This window comes from Malurus melanocephalus, unplaced genomic scaffold (genome assembly GCF_030028575.1).
Source record: "Malurus melanocephalus ecotype Western Australia unplaced genomic scaffold, MMel_1.1 scaffold_145, whole genome shotgun sequence".
In the NCBI taxonomy this organism is placed as follows: Eukaryota; Metazoa; Chordata; class Aves; order Passeriformes; family Maluridae; genus Malurus; species Malurus melanocephalus.
In genome coordinates, this window is record NW_026623377.1 from 270,885 (window position 1) to 292,418 (window position 21,534).

At 39.5% G+C, this 21,534-nt stretch overlaps 1 protein-coding gene across 2 annotated transcripts in view; it reads left to right on the forward strand.

Annotated features, from left to right (window-relative positions):
• GLI3 (GLI family zinc finger 3) overlaps nucleotides 1-21,534 on the forward strand; it is a 202,867-nt gene that overhangs the window by 128,990 nt on the left and 52,343 nt on the right. For both annotated transcript variants that reach the window (XM_057371346.1, XM_057371347.1), the window contains exons 5-7: nucleotides 6,543-6,748; nucleotides 11,653-11,799; nucleotides 19,401-19,602. In XM_057371346.1, the coding sequence (XP_057227329.1) occupies nucleotides 6,543-6,748; nucleotides 11,653-11,799; nucleotides 19,401-19,602 (555 nt within the window). The remainder of the gene's footprint in view (nucleotides 1-6,542; nucleotides 6,749-11,652; nucleotides 11,800-19,400; nucleotides 19,603-21,534) is intronic.

The window sequence follows — 21,534 nt, forward strand, 5'->3', positions numbered from 1 at the left end:
TACTCTGACATTTCCACTACTCAAATAACTCTTTAAATGTTGATAATTACTTGCCTAATTTTCCTGAGTCTAAGAATGTAATATAGAGGCAGTGACTGATTTTAGGGGAATGCAGTGCCTATTTTAAGCTGGAATTTCTGAAAAAAATTAGTTATTAAAAATTATATTATTGATTTCCCATAGTATGTATTTATGGGTTTGATTGTTTACCAATTCAATTAGAAGTGAAATGAGAAAAGGACTATGGAATTGCATTTTAAAAATGTTCACTGCTGGCCTCAATCTCCTTGCATTGAAATCTCAGAGCTCAACTTTCTCAATATGAAAACTTTTTATTAGCCTGTTGTTGGCTGCTGGTGCTGAAGGGTCAGTCTGTACCAGTAACTATGGTATTAAATAAACAATAGAAATTTAACATGGAGATATTACCAAAGGGATTGAGCCACAAGCTCTAGAATAGGCGTCACTACATACCAAGAAAGTCCTTGTTTGTTCTTCTTTCAGGTTCTACTAGAAATAGAAGTGTTAATGTTTTGTGGGCAGATATTAAAATATTATTGCAGAAAAAATAAAATAAAAGTATCATAGGCCGTTTAATGAGTTTAATATTTTTCAATTCTCCAGGCAGGACTGAATTGAACAGGTATCATAGAAACAGTGTGGATATCATTGGTATGAGAGTTATGCCATCAATGCTTACTCCAGCATTGAATAATGTACTGTTAAATGATTAAATATCAAGATTTGAACTTTGACACGTTCATAATATAACAAGATGGATGAAAAGGCAATAATAAATTAGGTTATGTTACAATATTTCATCCCACTTCGTTGACAAGCTTTGTTCTGTGAGATAGATTATTGTTCCATCTGTAACCTCAGCTCAGTGTCATATTTACAATGTTATAGTTAAGAATCACTTGCTGTTTTCAATATAAATGTATTTTTCAGCAGATTTATAAAAGAACCATTTAAAATTTTATCAGGACAAAACTTGGCATTAAGATTTCCAGTCCTGGAGTTATAGTTTCCTTTAAAATCAGAAAGGGCTTAAATCACCAGGACTTTTTTTTTTTTTTTTTTTTTTAAGACAGGTTGTGCTTAGAAGAGGTTTTTGTCGAAGCACAGCTTAAAGTTATTTGGAAGCCATTTATGACAGATCTCTTCAGTAACACTGAACCAATCTCAAAAAGATTAATCCAGATTTTCCTGTGGCACAGACCTTTGTGGCTGTTCTGAGGGTCTTTACATCTGCTTCCAGAAAACCTTGCTGTTGAAGAATGCCTGTGACAAAGTGTGGGGGTTGTAGCATGCCCTGGGGCCTGCTGTAGTTTTCACAGTTTCAAAATACAAGAACAGCGACCATTTGCACTGTATTGGTATTTTGGCATGGCTTAAAACTGTTCAAGGCTCCAAAGGATGTAAGTATCCTGAGGCTACTAATTGGCTATAAGTGTCTTGAGTGGCCACACCTGAGCCCTCTACTAACACCTCATGCACCCAAAACTCCTTTTTAATTGAGCTGCCTGACCTGTGTTATAAGGAGTGCCCATTTCTGGTCCTGCTCATGGCTGAGCTCAGCATCTGCATTGTAGATATGTGTTCTGGATGGAGTCCTCCAAACCATAGTGTAATGTGTCTCCTGACCTGTCTTTGTCCCTGTCTCCTTCTGCATTTGACTGGCCCAACCCAGACCTGGTTTGGCACTTTATCTCATCTCAGATTGCTGTTTGACAGTGTTAGCAGCACCTGGCTCTGGTCACTCACTCAGATCTGGTGGCATGGAGTGCATTGCCCATTCGTGGCTCCTGGCTTGCCTTATCTTAGGGTGTGGCTGGCCTTTGCTGCTCCCCAGCACCCTGACCTGGCTATTTTTGATTTCCATTCCCCTCCCCCCCACCTCAATTCCAAACTCAGTTACGTGCCTGAATCCACATAAGATAGTTTCAAGGACTTTGGGCTGGTTTTCTGCCTGTCTCTTTGCTAGGTCTGCATGAATGCTATAACTGTGTGACTGGAAAATGTGCTCCTGAATCCTATCAGTGTGACACTGAGAGGGTGGTTGAAAGGCCCAACAGTCAACAAGCTCTGTGCTGCCTTACCTACCCAGGGTCTTTCACCTCTAGTCATAGCCAGACAGAAGTATTTCACTTACATAAATCAGTTGTTCCATTAGTGGCAAAGAAAAAGATAGGATCTGAATTTGGGCAATCTCATCTTTCTCATTGTAAAACTGGCTAATGCTTAAGTACAAAAACCACCCTAAAATATGTGGTAGGAACCTCTGTATCCCAGTTCTCTGCTGATGGAAAGAATATGTGATCCTTTCAAGATACCTAATACAAGGTAATGATCTGTGCATGCAGGTCATTTTGAAATATGTATAACTTGCTCATGTTTGCCTCATCAGCTCTCAGATTCCCATGATCTTCCATCACCAGTTAAAAAAGAGCTGTATGGACTGAAAAAGGCAATTGCATTTGATTTGATTATTGTGGTGGTTTAAATCCAAACGTGTTGCTTGTCAGTCTTCTTGTGCTGAGTTCATCTACTGCAGCTGTAAGCAACAGTATGACACACCAAATACAAAATGACACACCATTTTAATGAGTAATTACTGAAGTCTTACGGATAATTCACTTGCAGTTCAGCAGTGGTCAGGAAAAAAAAATTGAAAAGTAGCTTCACACTTATTGTGATTTGCCCTACAACTGACGTTGTTTACTGAGCTAGTGTGACTATGTAAGTTTTTAAGACTGTGCAGACACCTCTGCAACATTCATCAAAAATGTGTCATGAGTAACAGGAAAAAATACACCTGTTTGCCTTTAGACAGATCTCACTGCCTCGGAACGTATGTGCTATTTGCGGGCTGAGGAGATGACATTCCCCAGAGCATCAGAATTGGGACAGGAAGAAGCTGTAGGCTGGAATTGGGTGGGGAGTGGGAAGCCCCGTGTTAGATATGGAAGCTGTGTGGCACTTACGATATTTCAGCACTGCCGCAGTGAACAGGAAGGCCTTCTGGACAGAAGGGAGGCGATGCCTCCACAGCCACACCCAGTTCTCTGCTCCTTCTCATTTATGTTATAGTGTAAGATATATAGGTAACATCTCAGGTTTATAGATGTAATCAAGGTTACTGAGAAAATAAAAAATCATGCTAATGTGCCAGGATAAAAATTATGCATGAAACACAGCCATCGGATCTCTTCTACACACAAACCTGGAGACCTTCAACTGCAAGTATGTACTGAAACTGATAAGCTTTGTATGAAATTTGAGTTGAGTTTGCAGGATCTCTAGAAGTAGACACAGAGGTCCTGATCCAGAAAAGAGCATACATTTGCTCTGCCGCCTCTCTTAAGTAGTCTGAATATGTTGTATAATGGGAAAAACCCTGCGCAGGAGAAGATGCAGGGCAAGTCCTGCCTTCCCACAGTTTGCAGGTGAGGCATAAATTTTCAAGCAGTATCACTGAAAATCTCCTTGTCTCTTCTCACGCTGAAGCCTCATTTTATCCCTCAGATGCAAGGCAGAATCCCAGCAGGATGCATGGCTAGGTGCAGCGTGCTGGACTGAAGAGTCCTGAGTTTGAAGGAGGCTCTCCAGCTTTTTTCGCTGCACATGACAACAGAGTTGGACTAGATACCTGTAAAAGTACTTTCCAATCCAAACCATTCTGTTATTCTATACATGTAAAATAAAAATTTCGGGAATGGACTGCCTCCCACATCTGGAGATTTGATTTGCTTGTCACTGAATCTGCAAAACCACTCCTGGGCTGTACTGTTTGCTGTTTACAAGGCAAAAGTCATTCTTTATTAGTTCACAAGGTTGCAAAGCAACAGTAAGGATGTTTGACAGCACCCTTTTCTAAAAGCTGCATTTGAGTTTGAAGGAGGGAGTTAATACTTGTGAAAGATGTTCACAGTGAAGTTTAATCACAGAGCGAAAGGAAAAATAGGTGACATTTATTGGAATACATCAGGACTCAAATTGGGGGACTGAGAGCAGACGAAGAAGGAATGTGGGGAAAATGTGGCTCTAGGGAAAGGAGGGTCTGGGAACACAGAGGAGCGAGAAAAGTCCACAGTGAGCACAAAAGTTAGCAGCATGTTAGAATCAGATACTTGAGAGAAATTAGGAAACATCAGAGTCCAGAGCTGGGAATTCTTTGTGGAATCTGATAACTCCTTATTTCTGCTTCATATAATACTGTTTATATGCCTGCTCTTGGCTGATGTTACCCAGGTTGGTGTCCTTTCCCTAGCATTCTAGGAAAACTGAAGAGAAGAGAGAGAGGCAGGGTGGAGGAGGAGAAGAGCGGCTGAGTCCTGGTGTCCTTGAATGGCTCTTGTTGGATCTGGAGGGAGAAGCTGACAGCTTGGCTCTTAATCTTGCTCCTGCGGCAGCCTTTGGCAGTTGGCCAGCTGGAGAGTGAATCATTTGAGGCCGATACAGACTTTCAGCCTTCTTGCATAAGCATTTAAACAGTTTTCTGTTCAATGTGCACCAGATAAGGCCAAGGCCCCAGCTTGCCTGCATGCTCTTCGTGTTTCTATGAGTTGGGATCACATTTTAAAAAATCACTTGTAAAATGACATTCAAACTTAGTTTCTTGGTTACTTTTGTAACAAAGATTAAATTTGCTATAGTAATCTATTTTTCCTCACTGCCAGGATGGGAAATCCACTCTGTAATGTGATACCCAGCTGTAGTACTTTTGCTTCCTACATCACCATGAGTTTTTCCTGCCTCCCACACATGGCCTTATAGGGAACCAAAGGACAACGAATGTTTCATGTCTGGTGGGGTTTCACAGTACCAAGATAAGAGATGCACTGTAAAACAAAGGTACTTTAGAACCATGCAGTCAAAAAGTTCTCTGAGGAAAGGAGATGTCTGGTTTGCACAGTGGTGGAAAGTGCCTTGTGGTTTCGGATTCTCTGTGCATTTCAAATATGGTGAAGGCATGCTAGTGAATGGCTTAGCTTTATGTGGGTGACTTTCTCATGTGCACCTTCAGTACCTGCTGCTAGCAGACAACAAATACAGCTCTCTAAAGAACTTTGGAGCTAGGAGTTATTTTCCTATGGGAAGGCTAAAGAGGCTTGCCTTGCAGAAAGATGTAGGAGGGCAAGAAACACAAAAAAAGACAAATAGGAAAGGGAAGGGAAGGGAAAAGAGGGAGAAAAACACACGAGGAGAAGTTTTCACTCCTCAGGTTTTACGAGCCCTCATGGATTTAGTAGCAGGGAAGCTGGCGTCATGTTAGGAATTCATGACTTTGATCACTGTCCCACTCATATGCTAGCATTTCCAAGTTGATGGCAGGGCAGAAGTGGCTTCTACATAAGATTATGTTCTGTTGGCCTTTTAGGTGATGACAACTACCTATTGATCATGATATGTGTATGTTAAAGGAAAAAAATACATTTCTTGTTTGATTACTCTTTGTAAGCCAGCAGCATCAAAGGACCAGGTTGCCCTCACTTCTCTCACAGCTGCTGCCTGTGTCTGTGCTGTATATATGCTAAATTAATTGGAAAAACAGGGACAAAAAAGGCATTTAGTTCGGGTCAGCCAGTTGGACTACAGCAAATGCATGCCAGGCTTAATCATTGTCTTTTGCCAAAGAGCAGGTTGGCAAGGACAGGCACTCCAACCCCTTCTGATGAAATTTGAACTTTTTCCAGTGCCTTTGGAGATGGGATGCTGTGAGAGAAAGGTCTCCTTGCAAAGCCCAGACACTGTCATATCAACAGGGTAGGATGATGGGGAGGGTTACAGCAGGTTATTTATCTTTTGTCAGCTGTGAACTCAGCTTTCTGCCTTGGTTCATCACATATAGCATGAGAAGGCACCTCAGCTTTCCCTTCACAAAAATTAGGTAGTTAATTTATGGGGTCTTGTTAAAAAGCATTGGTCTCTGGTGCCATACTAAAAACATACATATGTAGCAATCTTTCTTCCTCTGCCCCTAGATTTTGTGCATTTTTCAAGGGAAAGAACAGCAACAAAAAAAAATGCTCCAAAGGACCCCTCCATCTTAATGGCTTACGAAGTTTGGTTTTCCGGAAACGATTTCTATAGGAACATGCCATCTTGCACTTTCAGAAAGAGTAAGCTGGCAAATGGAGGGCATGGGTACATTGTGGCTCTCAAAGCTCCTTTTTCAAGTCCACATGGTTTTGAAGACATAAATGATTCTCAATCTCAGTATGTATTTCATATTGCAGTAAGATTTACTGTGTAATACAGTGTGCATATTTTGTTCTAAATGAAGTGATTAACTCCTTGGGGAAAGGGTATTGAGGGGTGTAAAGATTAAACCAAATATAAAATCATGCTAAAATTGGTCATAGAAATTTTGCTAATAATAGGTACAGAGAAGAATTAATTTCCCAGTAGTTGACTTTAGTGCATATGCAACCTCGTTGTTATTCTTCAAGAAACAAGAGTGTTACCTTTACACTATTTTTCTTTATTGTGTAGATAACTTGGCTGGTTTTGGTTTTTCTTCCCTTTTTTTCTTCCAGGCCTTCTGCCTTATCTAGTAGCCCGACATACTCAGAGCTTCCATTCCTTAGAATTTCCCCACACCGAAATCCTGCTGCAACATCAGAGTCTCCCTTCAGCACCCCTCACCCATACATCAACCCCTACATGGACTACATCAGGTCCCTGCACAGCAGCCCGTCCCTCTCCATGATCTCAGCAGCCCGCGGACTCAGCCCAACAGACGGTGGGTTAAGACAGGCTTCCTGTTTTCTGTCATTGTAGCAACTTAAGTTATATTAATCTTGTCAACATTTTTCCCCCTTGTTCAAAGCAGCTTCACCAGGTTTGTCAGACATATTCATTATGTCATAAATGTTTCAATACTTCATCAGCCGATCACGGCTCATTTGTACATCTCACAAATGTTGAAACTTCAGGGAGAAGAAAAAAAAAAGAAGCTGCCTCATTCAAAATTTATGCTGAAAGGGTGGTGTATGTCTTGTGATCTCTTTTGTTTGTGGGGCTGACATGGGGTGTGGTTCTGATCTCCCAAAAAATCCATTGTAGCTGCACTGAATTGAGTCAGATTCTTCATGAGTGCACATCAGTGTATAACCATGGAGTTCTTCAAGCACAAAACACTTGTTTAGTTAAAATACTATTTTTCAATCATATAAAGCATGCACTGACTAGTTATATTTAGTCAATAGTTCTATCAAAGTTATGTAGAATTATTTCAGCTTATCCTAGCCAACAATATGGCCAAATGAAATTATGCTTATATAGAAGTGGCTGATGATCAAGACTGTCATTTTAATTAAATGGTGGGCAGTATACTTGAAATAAGACTGCTTTAAGTCTTGGTGTGACCATGGCTTTTACTTCCCAGGCTGTTTAGGCTGAAGTGAACCCCTGCAATCACTCTTGTCATTACCGTAGCACATTTCCTATTCATTTCAGTGGGAAGTTTACCAAAATGAGCCATCAACAGAGTTGCAAAAAAAATCTGTCTTGTTAATAAGGTTTTTCAATAGTGGGTAAGCATAAGCATAAGCAGTGGATAAGCAGTTTGASATTTCAAAATTATAGCATATGGTGAAGAGAATTAAAATATAACATATTCAGAATCAACTATGTAGAGAAAGGTAATTAACTGGTACTTTAACTATGAGAAAGATCTTCCCAGTATATTCAGAAACTTACCAGAGTTAAACTGCCTTTAGCTGAATTTGAAAAATGAGCTGTACACCCTATCCAAACGGATAACTAATTAATCCTCGTTTATAAGAATATATACCTTTACAGTTAATCCATTAGTTATGGGCACATATTCTTATGAGAATAAATTTTAATGACCTATTGTCAGTCAAGGCATATGGCATGCATAGGGCTTTCCTAGCAGCACTTTGGATCTTGCATGAATTCCTGCTAATTCTACAGTTTTTGTTTTAGCAGAAGTATTTAAAAAAATATTTTGAAAACAAAATTTGAATGCTCAGAAAGGCAAGTTTTGTTTTCAGGAGCTTTGGAGCTTTGGAAATAGGATAAACATGATAGAGCTATAATATTATGGCATGTATTGGGAAAACTCTTGTGATGTACATTTGGGCTTTTCACTGTAGCTAATATGCAGAATGCCTTGCTATCTTCAATACTCTTTAGGTCACATTCCTGTAGAATTTCATTTTATGCTTAAGGTATGTTCCAGTGGCACACAAAGGAAGGTGTGAAGGAAATCACCTATCACAGAACCTTACGACATTAAGCTATAGTCTTGTCTCGGGTATACCACACTGAATTCACTTGCAAAGATGTAGCCACATAATGTTCTCTAAGATACACTGGTGTGTGTGACCCAGCACCCAGCTGACACTCCAGAAAGGCAGAGACTTCCAGAGATGTCACAGAGCAGAATTTTGTTTCAGATTCTGGCACCTAAATGTAGATGTGTACAGTATAGAAATCTGAGATCTTGCTGTGCTGTTCTGCCATTGTAGCCCAGTGACTTGTAGGTAGTTCCAGCCAGTGAAACCTTGAGGAACTATTCAGTTACCCAACAAATGGACTCTTGCATGTTAGCTGTTGAGTCTGGAGCTCTGTCATAACTATGATGGTGCTAAGGTTTGCCTGTCTACAGTGCAGGTATTTGGTGTCAGTTCAGGTCAGTGAAATACCCTGCCTCAACTCCACCTGCCTTTCAGGAGGATAGTGTTCTCTTGACAGCCCATGTAGGTAGCTTGGATACTCGCAGGCTTTCGGATGGCATGAGACACTCAGGTGTGGACAAGACAGCTGAGTATGTTCCATCTTAGTACTCATTCCCTGAGCTTTGACTGCTGACTGTATACACAGCCTTAATCTGTCATAAATTCATTCTAAACTTACTAGTTTAAGCATCTTTCTCTGGGTTTTAAACAAATACATATTACTTCACACTTCCTGTAGGCTCACAGCTCATCTTTGATCAGTTACCACAGCCCTGGTCTTGTACAGCATCCAAAGAAAATACAGTAACTTGATCAACGCATTGAAGATATCTCAGTCAAACAGCATACTGTTGGAAAGCTGCAGGTTGTTCCCTGGAACCCATAGTCTGTTGTATGATCAGTCAGATATACAATAACATGACATCTTCAGATGTGGCTTCCCAGGATCAGATAATCTGAATCATGGCTTGAGCACTGCTAGAATGCAAACAGAGCACTCCTGAGGTTTAAAGGGATACATGCTCATAATGTACTAATGACATAATGAACACCATGGCTTAAGTCATGTAGCATTTGAACTATCAAAACTTGGAAGCTGTTATTTCTCTTTTGGAAGGCATGGCAAGATTTCTCTTGCTACCCTAATTGCTTTAAGACACTTAGATAATTAGATCAGTGTATTATGGGGCTCAGTGTGTCGACTCACAGATCTGGGGATAGCCAGGAGCCAAAACAATCAGGAACATAACTCTTGTTAGTTAACCTTACCTAACAGATTTGGTGGGCTAGGGGTGGCTGAGGACTCCTCCAAACGTTTGGAGCAGGGGTAAGGATGGAATTGGTGTGTGTAGAGGAGAGTGTTCAAATGAACCTCAGCAGTGCGTATGGTACAGAGGCAAATGCCTCCACTTGTAGAAAGAAAGGAATGAAGCTGAAGCTACCCAGGAATGAACAGAAAATTCAGGGCTGTGGGCCTTCCTGTTTACCCTTCATTTACCCTTCATGAAATACATCATTTAGTAGGCTAATTTTTCCTGTTTGAGGGAGGTGGTAAGGAATGATCTTTAAAGAGCATCAGAGTATTACTTGGCATATGGAACATTTAGTAATGCAATTATGTGTTCACTATGTTTTCTGCAGCAGTTAATTTTAAAGTTTGCAGCCAATATTATTGTTAGTTAACCCAGACACTTATGTCAGAAAGCTCAGGAAGTATCTTCAGTGTGTCTGGAAATACACCATGGTCGCCTACTACCGTAAAACTTTAAAATCAGTGATGCAGTGTGAGTTACCCGTCTTTTAAAATCTGGTCTGAATAATTTCCTTACCATTTCACAGAAAGTGGAAAGGTTGTATTTTACTGTGAAATCAGTTTGTAATTTGGAAAAAAATTATCTCAGCTTATTTTTTATGCCATTCCTATTCCTGTTTGATGTATTTGTATTTTTTAGAACCCCTTTTTATATTTTGTATTTAACATTAGAACATCAAAACCACATTCTCTCATTTATTTGGTGGTAATAAAGACAGATTACACGCTTTGGCAATCTGTTGATAAAGAAAGTGTTCTCCAAATTCCACTTCCATGTTTATGTTCAAAAGAATACACAAAGTGTAAATCTGGATTCTTTGTTTCTAAATTTTGCATTTAGGATCTAATGGTCTAATGAAAATATAAATTATCTCTTCAGTAGTGCTGTGTAGGTAACAATATTCAAAGAATTGTAGGCTAAAATTTTGTTTTCATTCAAGATTCAGTTGCTGAGATTAAAGAAAAATTTAATTAAATGAAATGAAAGAATATAAAAAGAATAAGGTGTAGCCAGTTTGGGGTCCAGCCCATAAACCTAAGGAACCCAAAATGTTTTAGGCAAATTTGCATACCCTCTTCTGATGACCAGGGTGTAAACTTGCAAGTGGGACAGAGTGAGCAGAGAGAAGGACTGTTCACCTCAGGTTTCATGACAAGTCAGAGTCAGGATCAAAGAGAAGCCCAGATTACTTTATGAATACTTCTTAAACGAGCTCATGAAATGACCCTCTACTTTCTGGAGAGGTCAGTTGTATATGAAGCCTGCTGAGAGGAAATGATCTTAAAATTTTGGAGAGGAGATGTCAATTTTTGTATTTGTCGGGGGATGCTCATTAGCTGAAGACTTACTTGAAAATTGGAGTGGAACAGGAAGCTCTCATATTATTTTTACATGACAGAAAAGCTAATAAGTCATTATCAGAGGACTGCACCACAATAACCTCACTGATGGGATGCAGAGTCTGTCCAGTCTGTGGTTCTGACTCTGCAAACAAGCTTGCATGTCAAGTGTATTTACACCCAAACTTTGAAGGATGGGATGGTCTCATTCATTGACTTCAGTCTGTCCTCCTAAAAACACTGACCCTCTGTAGTTTGTGGGCAACTATTTCTTGTCTTGGAATCATGCTTTAACCCTGTTTGCTTCTAAGCATAGACACAGAGGGGCACAGTAAGGGACAATCTTCTAGTCCTCTAAGCAGAGACTCCAGATAGTTGAATGCTTATGGAAGTTCAGCCGCATTGTTACCTTAGAGGCGGATTCCTTTGGGCCAGGGATGAGGTAAATGGGAATAAAATGCTAGGAAAGTTTTCCTGCTTTTTCATGTCACTAAATAAATCATACTAGTTTCCATTGCTGTCAGCCTGTCACCTTTTTGGTTACTTAATAATAAATACAAAAATATGAGATCACCAAACTCATTTTATGTCTTGTTTTTTTTTTTTGAATGATGCCTTTACAGTAACATTGGTTGAAATATATTGACCAGTGGTGTCATACTGCAGACACTGTGTTACATTAAAAAATAAACAAGCTATTTTAATAGCCAGAGTAACTGGCAATGTGATAGAACTTTTCTTCCTGTTTATCTTACGTCATTAATGGTACTTTTATGTTGTTTTTTTTAGCTCCACATGCTGGTGTCAGTCCAGCTGAATATTATCATCAGATGGCTCTGTTGGCAGGCCAGCGCAGCCCGTACGCAGACATCATTCCTTCAGCTGCCACTGCAGGAGCCGGGGCTCTTCATATGGAATATCTTCATGCCATGGATAGTGAGTGATATTCTAGAAATATAGACATTCCTACAAATGGAACCACGTGGGCTCTTTGTGGTCTGACCCAAAAGGCCTCCATGCTGATAGAGAAGTGGGAGTCAACACAAACCTCCTCCTGAGGCTGGAGGGCCAGAGAATTGATTGCCAAATGTACAAAGGTTATGTCAAGCCTAAAAGTAAACTTTGAAAGAAAGTAGGGAGAGGAGCAGGACTGCTCCTGAAAACAGGTTATAAATTTTATTTCTRGCAGGGCTTGAGTGCTTTTGAAAATGTCCTTTTCTACTTGCAATCAGTAACTCACTTTCATAGTTAGGCTGAGTATTTCCCTGATGAGCTCTCTGTTAATAGAAGGTTTACATCTGTTTTTCTGTTAGGAGAGCATGCTCTTCACCTTTTAAAGAGTGCTAGCTGTGCTTACAAGTTGTGTATCATAGACCAGTAGACCAGAGACCACTTGTAAAGTGAAGCAGCTTCCTGAATCCTCAATCATCCTTAGTCTTCCATAATATTAAGAGCTTTTTTATTCACTCAGCATCTTTCAGTCCTCTAATGTGTCTCTGTTTCTCTGTTGAAGGAGGAAAAGAGAGGACCCCATTCCAAACTTCTTAATACTGCTTTTTTTGATCAACCAGAAGTGACTATGCAGAGCATTCTCCACTAGTCATAGATGCTTACATGCTTTTCAGGATGTACTCTGTTCCTTCAAATGAGGGAAATAAAAAATGGTGGAAAGGAAAGGTGGCTGATATTGACTCTTGCTTGGTAGTACAGACCAATACAATAGTATTAGACCACCTTGTTTTCCTGTAGAATTTTAAACTTTTTGTTTGCAGGGAATTACTTCTTCCTACTGTTGGCTGCACGCCTTAGTCTGTGATCTCAAGTAGTGTGGGAGCTGGGAGGTTTGCCTCTGGAACACATTGGAATGTAGGTAGCTAGCCCTGCAGAACACATGCCTTGAAGTGTGAAGTGGTTGACTGACCAATAATTTTTACAGGAATCAGGCAAGACAGATAGTTGTGAAAATGAGCAAGTAAGCTATTTTCATTCTGTTTCCTTGCTAATGAAGGATTTTTTAAATTCAGTTTCTATGATCAGTCTCACTGCATTGGTAGCATGCATAAAGAATTTACAGTAACATACATTGAGCCCACTGCAGAAAACACAATAAACTCTTACAAGTAGTCTGGACTTAAACCAGAAATTAATGTACAGACTTCAATACTTGAAAGCTTAAGAATATGATCCTTTCTGATTTTGATTTTGAGAGGAATAGAGAGAGATGAGGCACACTGCTAAAGCATTGAATGTATATTAATAATATCTTGCAATATGGAAACTCTGTTATGCGTGGTTCAAGTAATATAAATTTGCTACTGTGTTCCATTTGCAAGGACAAATCCCCAGCTTGTATGAAAGGGCATGGCTTCATTAAAAAGGATCATAGAGTCCTAGAATAATTTGTGTTGGAAGGGAACTTTAAAGATCATCTAGACCAACTTCCCTTGAAATGAGAAGGGACATTTTAAATTTTCAAGGGTTTTGGTTCCTACTGTGAGACAGTGTCTGCATATAAGCAGTGGTACCAAACCACATACTTTGATGAAGACTTGGTCAGATGTGTTTATTGAGCTTTTAGAAAGGTAGCCACCCATAGGTATGCCAGAAAACTTAAGAAAAACAGAAGATATTGCAGTACTCATACAAATAACGGCATTTGCAGAAGGATCTTTATGTGTTAGTAGAGACTGTGCATGCTGTAATCTACACAGAATTACAGCTTTTGCATCCAAAGATTGTTATCACATCTTACTTAACAGAGAATGTTTTGACCTTTGCCCATAATTTCAGCCCATTCTGAAAGGTACCTAAACACCATCTTTAATGAGGATTCTTTGTTCACCAGCTCTAGCTATGATATATTTGAAATGCACACTTTAATTTGTTTTGTGTTTCTTTTTAAAAATTAAGATCATACATTTGAGATTAATTATACCAGCAACTTTTCAATTAGGCATTATTTCAGAGTTAGAGACAAAAAATGTGTAGCACTATTATGCAAATGGGTTATTTTTAAACTGTAAATAGAGAATTAAAGTAAGAGTGAATCCTAGTAAGGTCACTCAGCTCACCTTCTATATTTGATGAGAATGTGTTTAGTCAGGCAATAACTGCTTTTATCTAAATAGAGTATGAAGTTACCCTTTTACTTTGTAAAAACTAATTAAAACTATCTTAACTTGCATGGGTATACAGTAAATTAATTGTCATTAAGTAGGAATCTGAATGTCCTATCATTCATCATGCTAAAGAAAACCTCTTTCTTCTTTGTCAGATTTTTAGATTAGAAACGAGAACAAAACAATTAGCAGGAAGCTGATATTAAGGCTTAAAAAAATAAAAAAAAAACCAAACAGTAAGAATGCCCATGTTTGCATTTAATAATAAAGTACAGCCATCAGTGCAAAGCAGTGCCATTTGTTTGGATCTTTCCTCTTATGGATTTGTATGGTGATCTTAAAAGTAGTGTTTTGCCTTTGCCCTGTTTTTTCAAAGGAAATAGATGACACGTGTCTTTTCCCATATTATCTGCTATCAAATGCTGAGCAAGTTGACTCAACTGACTGAAAGGCTGCTGGTCAATTATCCCACACAACAACCAAACAGATATAAGCAAGACATTGTTCTTCTTTTGTGAAGCAATTCTGTCTCCTAATTGTGTGTTTACATAGCATCTAGCACAGACATTTGGAATCTCTACCTGCTCCTGTAGTGCGAATAATAATTCCAACATCAGCATGCACTGAGTTCCAAAGCACACTACATACAGTTTGTGCAGTTTGAGGACTTCTGTTTTGCCCTGTGGTTCTGGAAAACTGATTTTAAATGGGGATGATAAGAGTTGGAGAATTGTTATTCAGAGGTTAAATCTTACCTAAAGAGTAGTAGACTTATTGAAATTCTGAAATTCACTGCCCATAAACTGTCTACTACACTGCAGAAGAATAAGGCCAAGATTATGCATGCTTAATTGTAATTCTTCTTCACCCTGTCCTAAGAGGCATGAAAACTGGACTAAAGTTTTCTTTTGCTGCAAAAATCTTTCCTACAGTTTTGGAGGCCAGAGACGCTGAGCAAATCTTGCCATCTTCTTGCTTGTTCTGGAAAGGTCAGATTTGCTACCTCTAAGTATAGCATCAAAATAGGAGTGGAATAGACGTGGAAGGTATTGACAGTACCACAGTAACGACAGCTGAAATTGCTTGTTGTGGCTGTGAAGATACTGTTTGCCAAAACTGTCTTGAGCACTAAAACTCTTTTAAAGAATTACTGTCTTTTGGCTTTGATAATTGCATTTTTCACTTGGAGAATATGTTCTACTCTCCTAAATGGTGTTCAGTGGAATGCAAGCATGTTCCCTGAAGTTTCAAGATTCCCCTGAGATATCCTCAGAATAGGAGGTTTCTCTTTTCCAAGGGTATTTGGTATTGACCTACTCCTTTTGGTATTAGACACTGAGAGTAGCCCAGCTGACCTGAAGAGTTTGGCCATGTGTGATGCATTGACCTCGCCTGGATGCCAGATGCCCACCAAACTGCTCTATCACTCCCTCTTCTCAGCTGGACATGGTAGAGAAAAGCTCTCATGGAAAGGAACAAGTAATGTCCATCCACTGCCAGGGAAGCAGGGGGGGTTGCGCCAGAAGGCAGGCATTGTAAATAAAAAATGCTTCCTTGCCCCCCTTCTTTTCATAGCCTTTATATCTGAGCTGACCTCATATGGTATGGAATATCCCCTTGGTCAGTTTGGGTCAGCTGGCTTGGTTGTGTCCCCTCTCAGTTCTTGCCCACTTCTGGCCTACAGCAGGGAGGACAGGGGGGAATTCTGGAGAGACAGCACTGCTGCTGTTCCAGTGCTGCTCAGCAGCAGCCAAAACTCCTTTCCCGCTTCCAATGCAAAGCACAGCACTGTGAGGGCTGCAGCAGGGAAAATGAACTCCAGCTTAGCCAGACCCAAACACCAGCCCCAAGAGTTAAGCCAGAGTGAGAAGCTTTGGACTGGGTTTGATTTCTGTTTGTCAGCAATAGTTGAAGAATGAGGGTGGAGTATCAAAGCAATTTCTTTTTCTCTCAGGCTGCTGACAGATTAACAATTTTGAAAACTACAACAAAATTAATGATAAACTTTCATAAAGTGAAAACAAAGTTTTTACACATCTGTAAACAGAATCCATAAGGAAAAGAAGGAAAGAAAAAAGCATCAACTTTAACACCCACCTCACCCCAAATGTCCCATGTTCACAGTCTCCAATAAAAATTAATGTCTGAGACATGTCCAAATAAGTTTGATTTAAAGGGAGAGAATAAAAAAGGTTTGATGAAGTTTGATTTAAAGGGATGGAATAAATGATACATGTATGAAAATTGCCTCATAAATGATTAAGCAATGCTAAAAACTTCAACTCAGAAATCAAATTCATGGGCAAATTTGCTGGATGGCATATTCCATTTTTGAAATTTATGATGGAGATAGATATCTGTTATTTTAGAATTGATCTCCACCTCAGTATAAGATCTTTTCTTCTGACACCTGCTGGATTTTTTGCCACCACACTCAAGTCTTTACTGTCAAGTACTGACTTTTTATTTCTGTAATGTCTACTCAAAAAAGGTGACATTTCTAAGCAAATCTTCACTGTCACCTTCCATTTGCATGCTTTGCCAAAGCTGATGGTTTTTTATCAGCACTTCCACAGTGGTAAATGGATTTTCAGTGAATCAGTGCTCCTTCATTTTCTGATTTTAAAGCATTATTGAGTAGGGAATGTAACACTTCAGTGGGAGAACACTGTGAGCAGATGAACATCTCAAATTGCTAAATAAATATTGAAGTGTTTGTTTTTAAAATAAATGCTGGGCAAGGCTGGAAAGTTTGGTTTAGTATTCAGAGACACTGACAAATTGTGACCTGTTCCTTTCCATACTAACTAGAACTCACGGTATGTTGAACGAATGGTTAAGCAAATGTCCTGTAATGAGTTGCCAGCTCATGCTTAAGACGTTTTAAGCATGTGAGATCTAATTAAACCACGAAGATGTTGAAAATAAAATTCATTTTTAATTCCATTTAATTGTATTTTCAGTTTTGAAAGTTGTGGCCCCCCTTGAAATGAATCACCATCTCCTGTGGTCAGACTCTGTAGAGCCCTTGCCTGGTCTCAGCTGTTGGCTCCCTCTATGAAGCAAAAAATAGATACTGTTTTCAGGGTACTGTTGGCCCTTAGGAGGCTGTTCGCGTCCCAGTTAGATGAAGGGGGGACTGCTGAATTCCCAGATCTACATGAGGTCTGAAACAGCTGCTGCCGGGAGGAAAAGAGGAAGGCTGAGACTGCTGTATGTGTGGCTGAGGCCCGAGCTCTGCCCCTCACAGCTGTAAGGAGCGTCTTTCTCCGTCACTGGCCACAGATCTGGTGCATCCAGAGTGGACACAGGGATGTCCTGGCAGCAGCTGGCAGGCGAGGGCAAAGTTAATGAGCTGCAAGAGCCAAAGCATGACTTTGGACAGGGTAAAGGAGTCTGGCTCAGTCCAGAAAGGGCAAGGAGGAGGAGGGAAGTCTTCGCAGTTTCTTAGAATCTGCAGGGCACTGCAGGGAGTATCATGCCTGTACTTAGCTATGTCCTTGTAAACCATGATAAAGAATTTGAATTGTATCCTCGTCTGGGGCAAATTACATTACAAGCACTAGCTTCAGAGGCATTGTTTTAATTCATTCCAGCTGAACAGTCAACAGAAGAGAGTTACGGATGAAAGATGCAAATGCCAATTATTACTATTTTTATTTTACCATGACATATATGTTGTATTTCCTTGTTAAATATATTGCAGTTTCTTATAGCTGCTGATCGTTGTTGTTTCTTATTTTAGCACAAGTAAAAGATCTCTGCCTTTGAAAGACATGAAGCACAGCACTAATAAAATATCAAGCAGACACAGTACAATAGCAAACTCCTAAAAAGGAGATAAAACAGATTACATGAAATACCATGTGGTAGGGTTTACGAATAAATAAATGACTATACCTGAATTTTAAATGATGAATCAAGAGCTTTACTATTCATTGAAAGATTGGAGCTATATGGACTAAAGCTTATTCTGGAGACAGAGCAGGAAGGAACAAAACTCTGTATTACCCAGATGCCAAAGAGGAGAAAGACTATAAATGGAGATCTGATCACACAGACACAACAGCAATGAAATGACAGCCCTTGATACCATATTAAAATCTTGGCTAGCATGCACAGAAAGAAGGGAAACCCACTCACTTATGTAAGAAAAGCAAACTAGCAGATTCCAATCCAGCTTGACTTTGAGATGAGTCCAGTTAGAGTCACTTGGGCTCTTTTTCTGTTTAATGTTAGACATGTAAACTTAAATACCCTGCAAAAAAATCRTCCTGGACATAAAGACATTGGGAAAGGCAGACCTATACTGGAAGCTTGTGCCCAGCTGTGAATTATTAGCAAGTTACAGAGAATGCCAGGGACTCTAGGAGGAGTAGCTGTAAAATAGGCATCAAACCCAAGCCTCCATGACCCTTGCTGTCAGGATCATTAGGATTCAGTCCTTTACTACAGGTTAAAGGGATTGAAAAGGTACAAGAGGGAGTACTGTTAAAGGAAATTGTTCAGTTCGCAGTGGGGAAGCTGAATCTCTCCTAGCTTTCAACCAAGATAGAAAATAATTAAATAAAGGGAAAAAAATTTAAGGTGATATATCTTCTGTCAGGACTGCAGAGAGTTGGGATGACATGGTAAAATACATCAGAAGAGGTAGAGATTTTCAGAACAGGACATAAAATTTAGAAATGTAGTATGTATTTATTTAAGTGGTATCTGTATGTTTGCCTTCACTTTGCTGCTTTGAAAAGCCTAATCTCCAGTTTTAAAGAAATTTAGCAGTTGTAGGCCCCTATACACCGCAACAAAAGAATATCATGGAATCTTGGACAAATTCAAATAAAGTCTACTGTTTCTCAGTCTGATGCTCTGAATGTCAGTTTGAATTCTGCTGACAGAGCTGGCCCTTTTTGTGTTTGTTTTTGTCCTGATTATTAGCTTTGCATCAAACATCAACCTGGCAGAATTACGGCCAACAAAGGAAAAGCTCTCTCTTCATTTCTGGACTGTATTTGACATGTGTGGGTTTGGCTTTATGTATTAAAGTGTTGTGGGTTTGGGTTTGCTGGTATCCCTGATCTGAACCACTGTCTCATTGCTCATGGTTGAATTAATGATGTGAATGTCTAAGAAGCCATCAGATTCATAAATCACCAGAAATGAGAGGGATAACTCATAAAAGTCTTTTCCTTTTGTTTAGCAATTTATCATTTTGCTTGCACATTAAAAAACAGAGCTCCCCTGAGGTAAGCCATAGGAAGAAAGATTTTTCTTCCTAATTTTCCTCAATCATAGCCAGTAGATCACAAATGAAGAGAGTGGGCTTGTCACAGTGTGCTGGTGTCTCCCTCTACCCATCACTGAAAACAAATAAATGCAATGAAGTACCCTGGTGGATAATTATTTGTGTTTACATAACAGGCGCTAGGTTTCCCAGCCCGAGGTTGTCAGCCAGACCAAGCCGAAAGCGCACGTTGTCCATATCCCCCCTCTCTGATCACAGCTTTGACCTTCAGACCATGATACGGACATCTCCAAATTCCTTGGTCACAATTCTCAATAATTCTCGTAGCAGTTCGTCAGCCAGTGGTTCTTATGGCCACTTATCTGCAAGTGCAATAAGGTAAGAATTGTATTTTCTACCTGAATTGTATATTCTCATTTATGTGGCACACACACAAATGCAAATGTATACTCATATCTTTATGTAACTTGTGAGGGTTTTTTGTGAATATGTGTGTTTTGCAGTTTCTATAAGGTATGCTCACTGGAGCTTAATTTAAAATATTTAAAATGTTTTTTTCTTGCTCAGAAAGGTAACCAAAAGGAGGGACTTTTTGGCCCATTATTGTCCAATGCAGGTAATATTTCATCTGATCAGCAGTAACAGTGTCCACTTTCTATGTCAGGAGTCTGTTTTCAGAGAAGAAACTCTAGGATAGGCTTGTGACTTAAGTCACTTGGGTTCTTCTGGCCATAGATGTGATGAACAGTGAAACGATCCTACGTAACAATCTTCAGAGAGTAAAGAAAAGGAAAATGGTACCATTCAATTAAAATGTTTGGCTTGAACTTCTAGGTATTCACCTCCTTTTTTTTTTCATATATTGAAAGATTAGACATTCTATGCCTAAATTATCTTTTTTTTTTTTTTTTTTCTTTTAACCAAGGAAGTACTATTATCATCCAAAAGTCAGAAATGCTGTGATTTTCACTTGGCTGCTTCTCTTGTGCGTGGAAAAAACCAGTCAGAAATGGTTGTTCTGGAGGCAGAAGAGCAGAATAGCAAATGAAGAGGCAGACAGCAGTTGTACAGAAAAGGGAAGCAAATAGGGCACAAGGAGAAGGAACAAAAGGAATAATTTAGAAAGAAAAGAAGGAATGGAAGAAAATTAAGAGAAGCTGCAGAAAAAAATGGACATGTAACTGCAGAACCTTCTTGTATTTGTGGTATGGCTATATGTTAACTGAGAAAAGCTCCTCTGGTATCCTAAAAAAAAAAAAATCTCCTACCTCTTCAAAGTGTCAGAAAACACTGAGTTTGCATTTACAACCCTCAAAGAGTGCTTCTGGGCCCTGACTTAACATCATATTCCACCTTCAATTTGCAATGAGGCGGCAAAGGAGCAAGCAGTTTCTTGAGATGAGATACCCATTTTAGGCAAGACTCAAAAATACTACCAAGATCATGGGTTTGATCCCTTGTATGGGCCATTCACTTAAGAGTCAGATTTGATGAGCCTTGTGGGTCCCTTCCAAATCCAAATATTCTGCAAAATCTGTGAAATGTCTCTCCAGCAAAAATTCTGCATTTACATCTTCAAAAACAGACTACATGGATTTTCAGCCTTGGAGAAACTGGGCATGCAACTGGTGTGTTAGAAACCATGAGCCTGACAAACTCTGAGAGTGACAGCACTGTAAATGTTGGTATCAGTGTAAGTAAGTGCTGTGTTTTCCTTTTTAAGCCCTTTTGAATAGTCATGCCTCATAGCTCTGATAGCCTTGAGTAGCTTTGTAGTATTTCACAGGTATGATATCGTAGAACTATGCAGTCAGTGGAACCATGGTCCCAATTACCAAGCTCCTTAGTGAGGAATATGATTTATGTCAAAGGCTGGCAGCAGCTTGGACCACATCTGTCAAATACATATATCATGTGGAGGTGTGCTATCTTCACTGCCTTTAAGATGGGACGGCACTTAATATCGAAACCCCTTTCCCATAGCTTATAACTTTGGTAAAGCAAATAATGCAGGAAAGTTGGCATGGTCTCTACAGTGGAGTAAGTCTTCTTTTCCTCTTCCAAAGCAAAGCTGGAGTCAAGTGAATAGTTTTGCTGAAGACAGTTGTGGAACTGGAGGGATTTGTGGGCAAAGACTAAGTAAGGACGCTAGGGACTCTTCATTGTGAACTGGTGTCCCTGAAGAAAGCAGTGCTTGTGTGACTGAACCTGTGGTTGACCAAAGCTTTCAGCCTTTCCTGGTCATATTTCCCAGGAATGCATAATACAAAATTTCACATGATTTTGAGTTAAGATTTTTTTTTTTTTTTT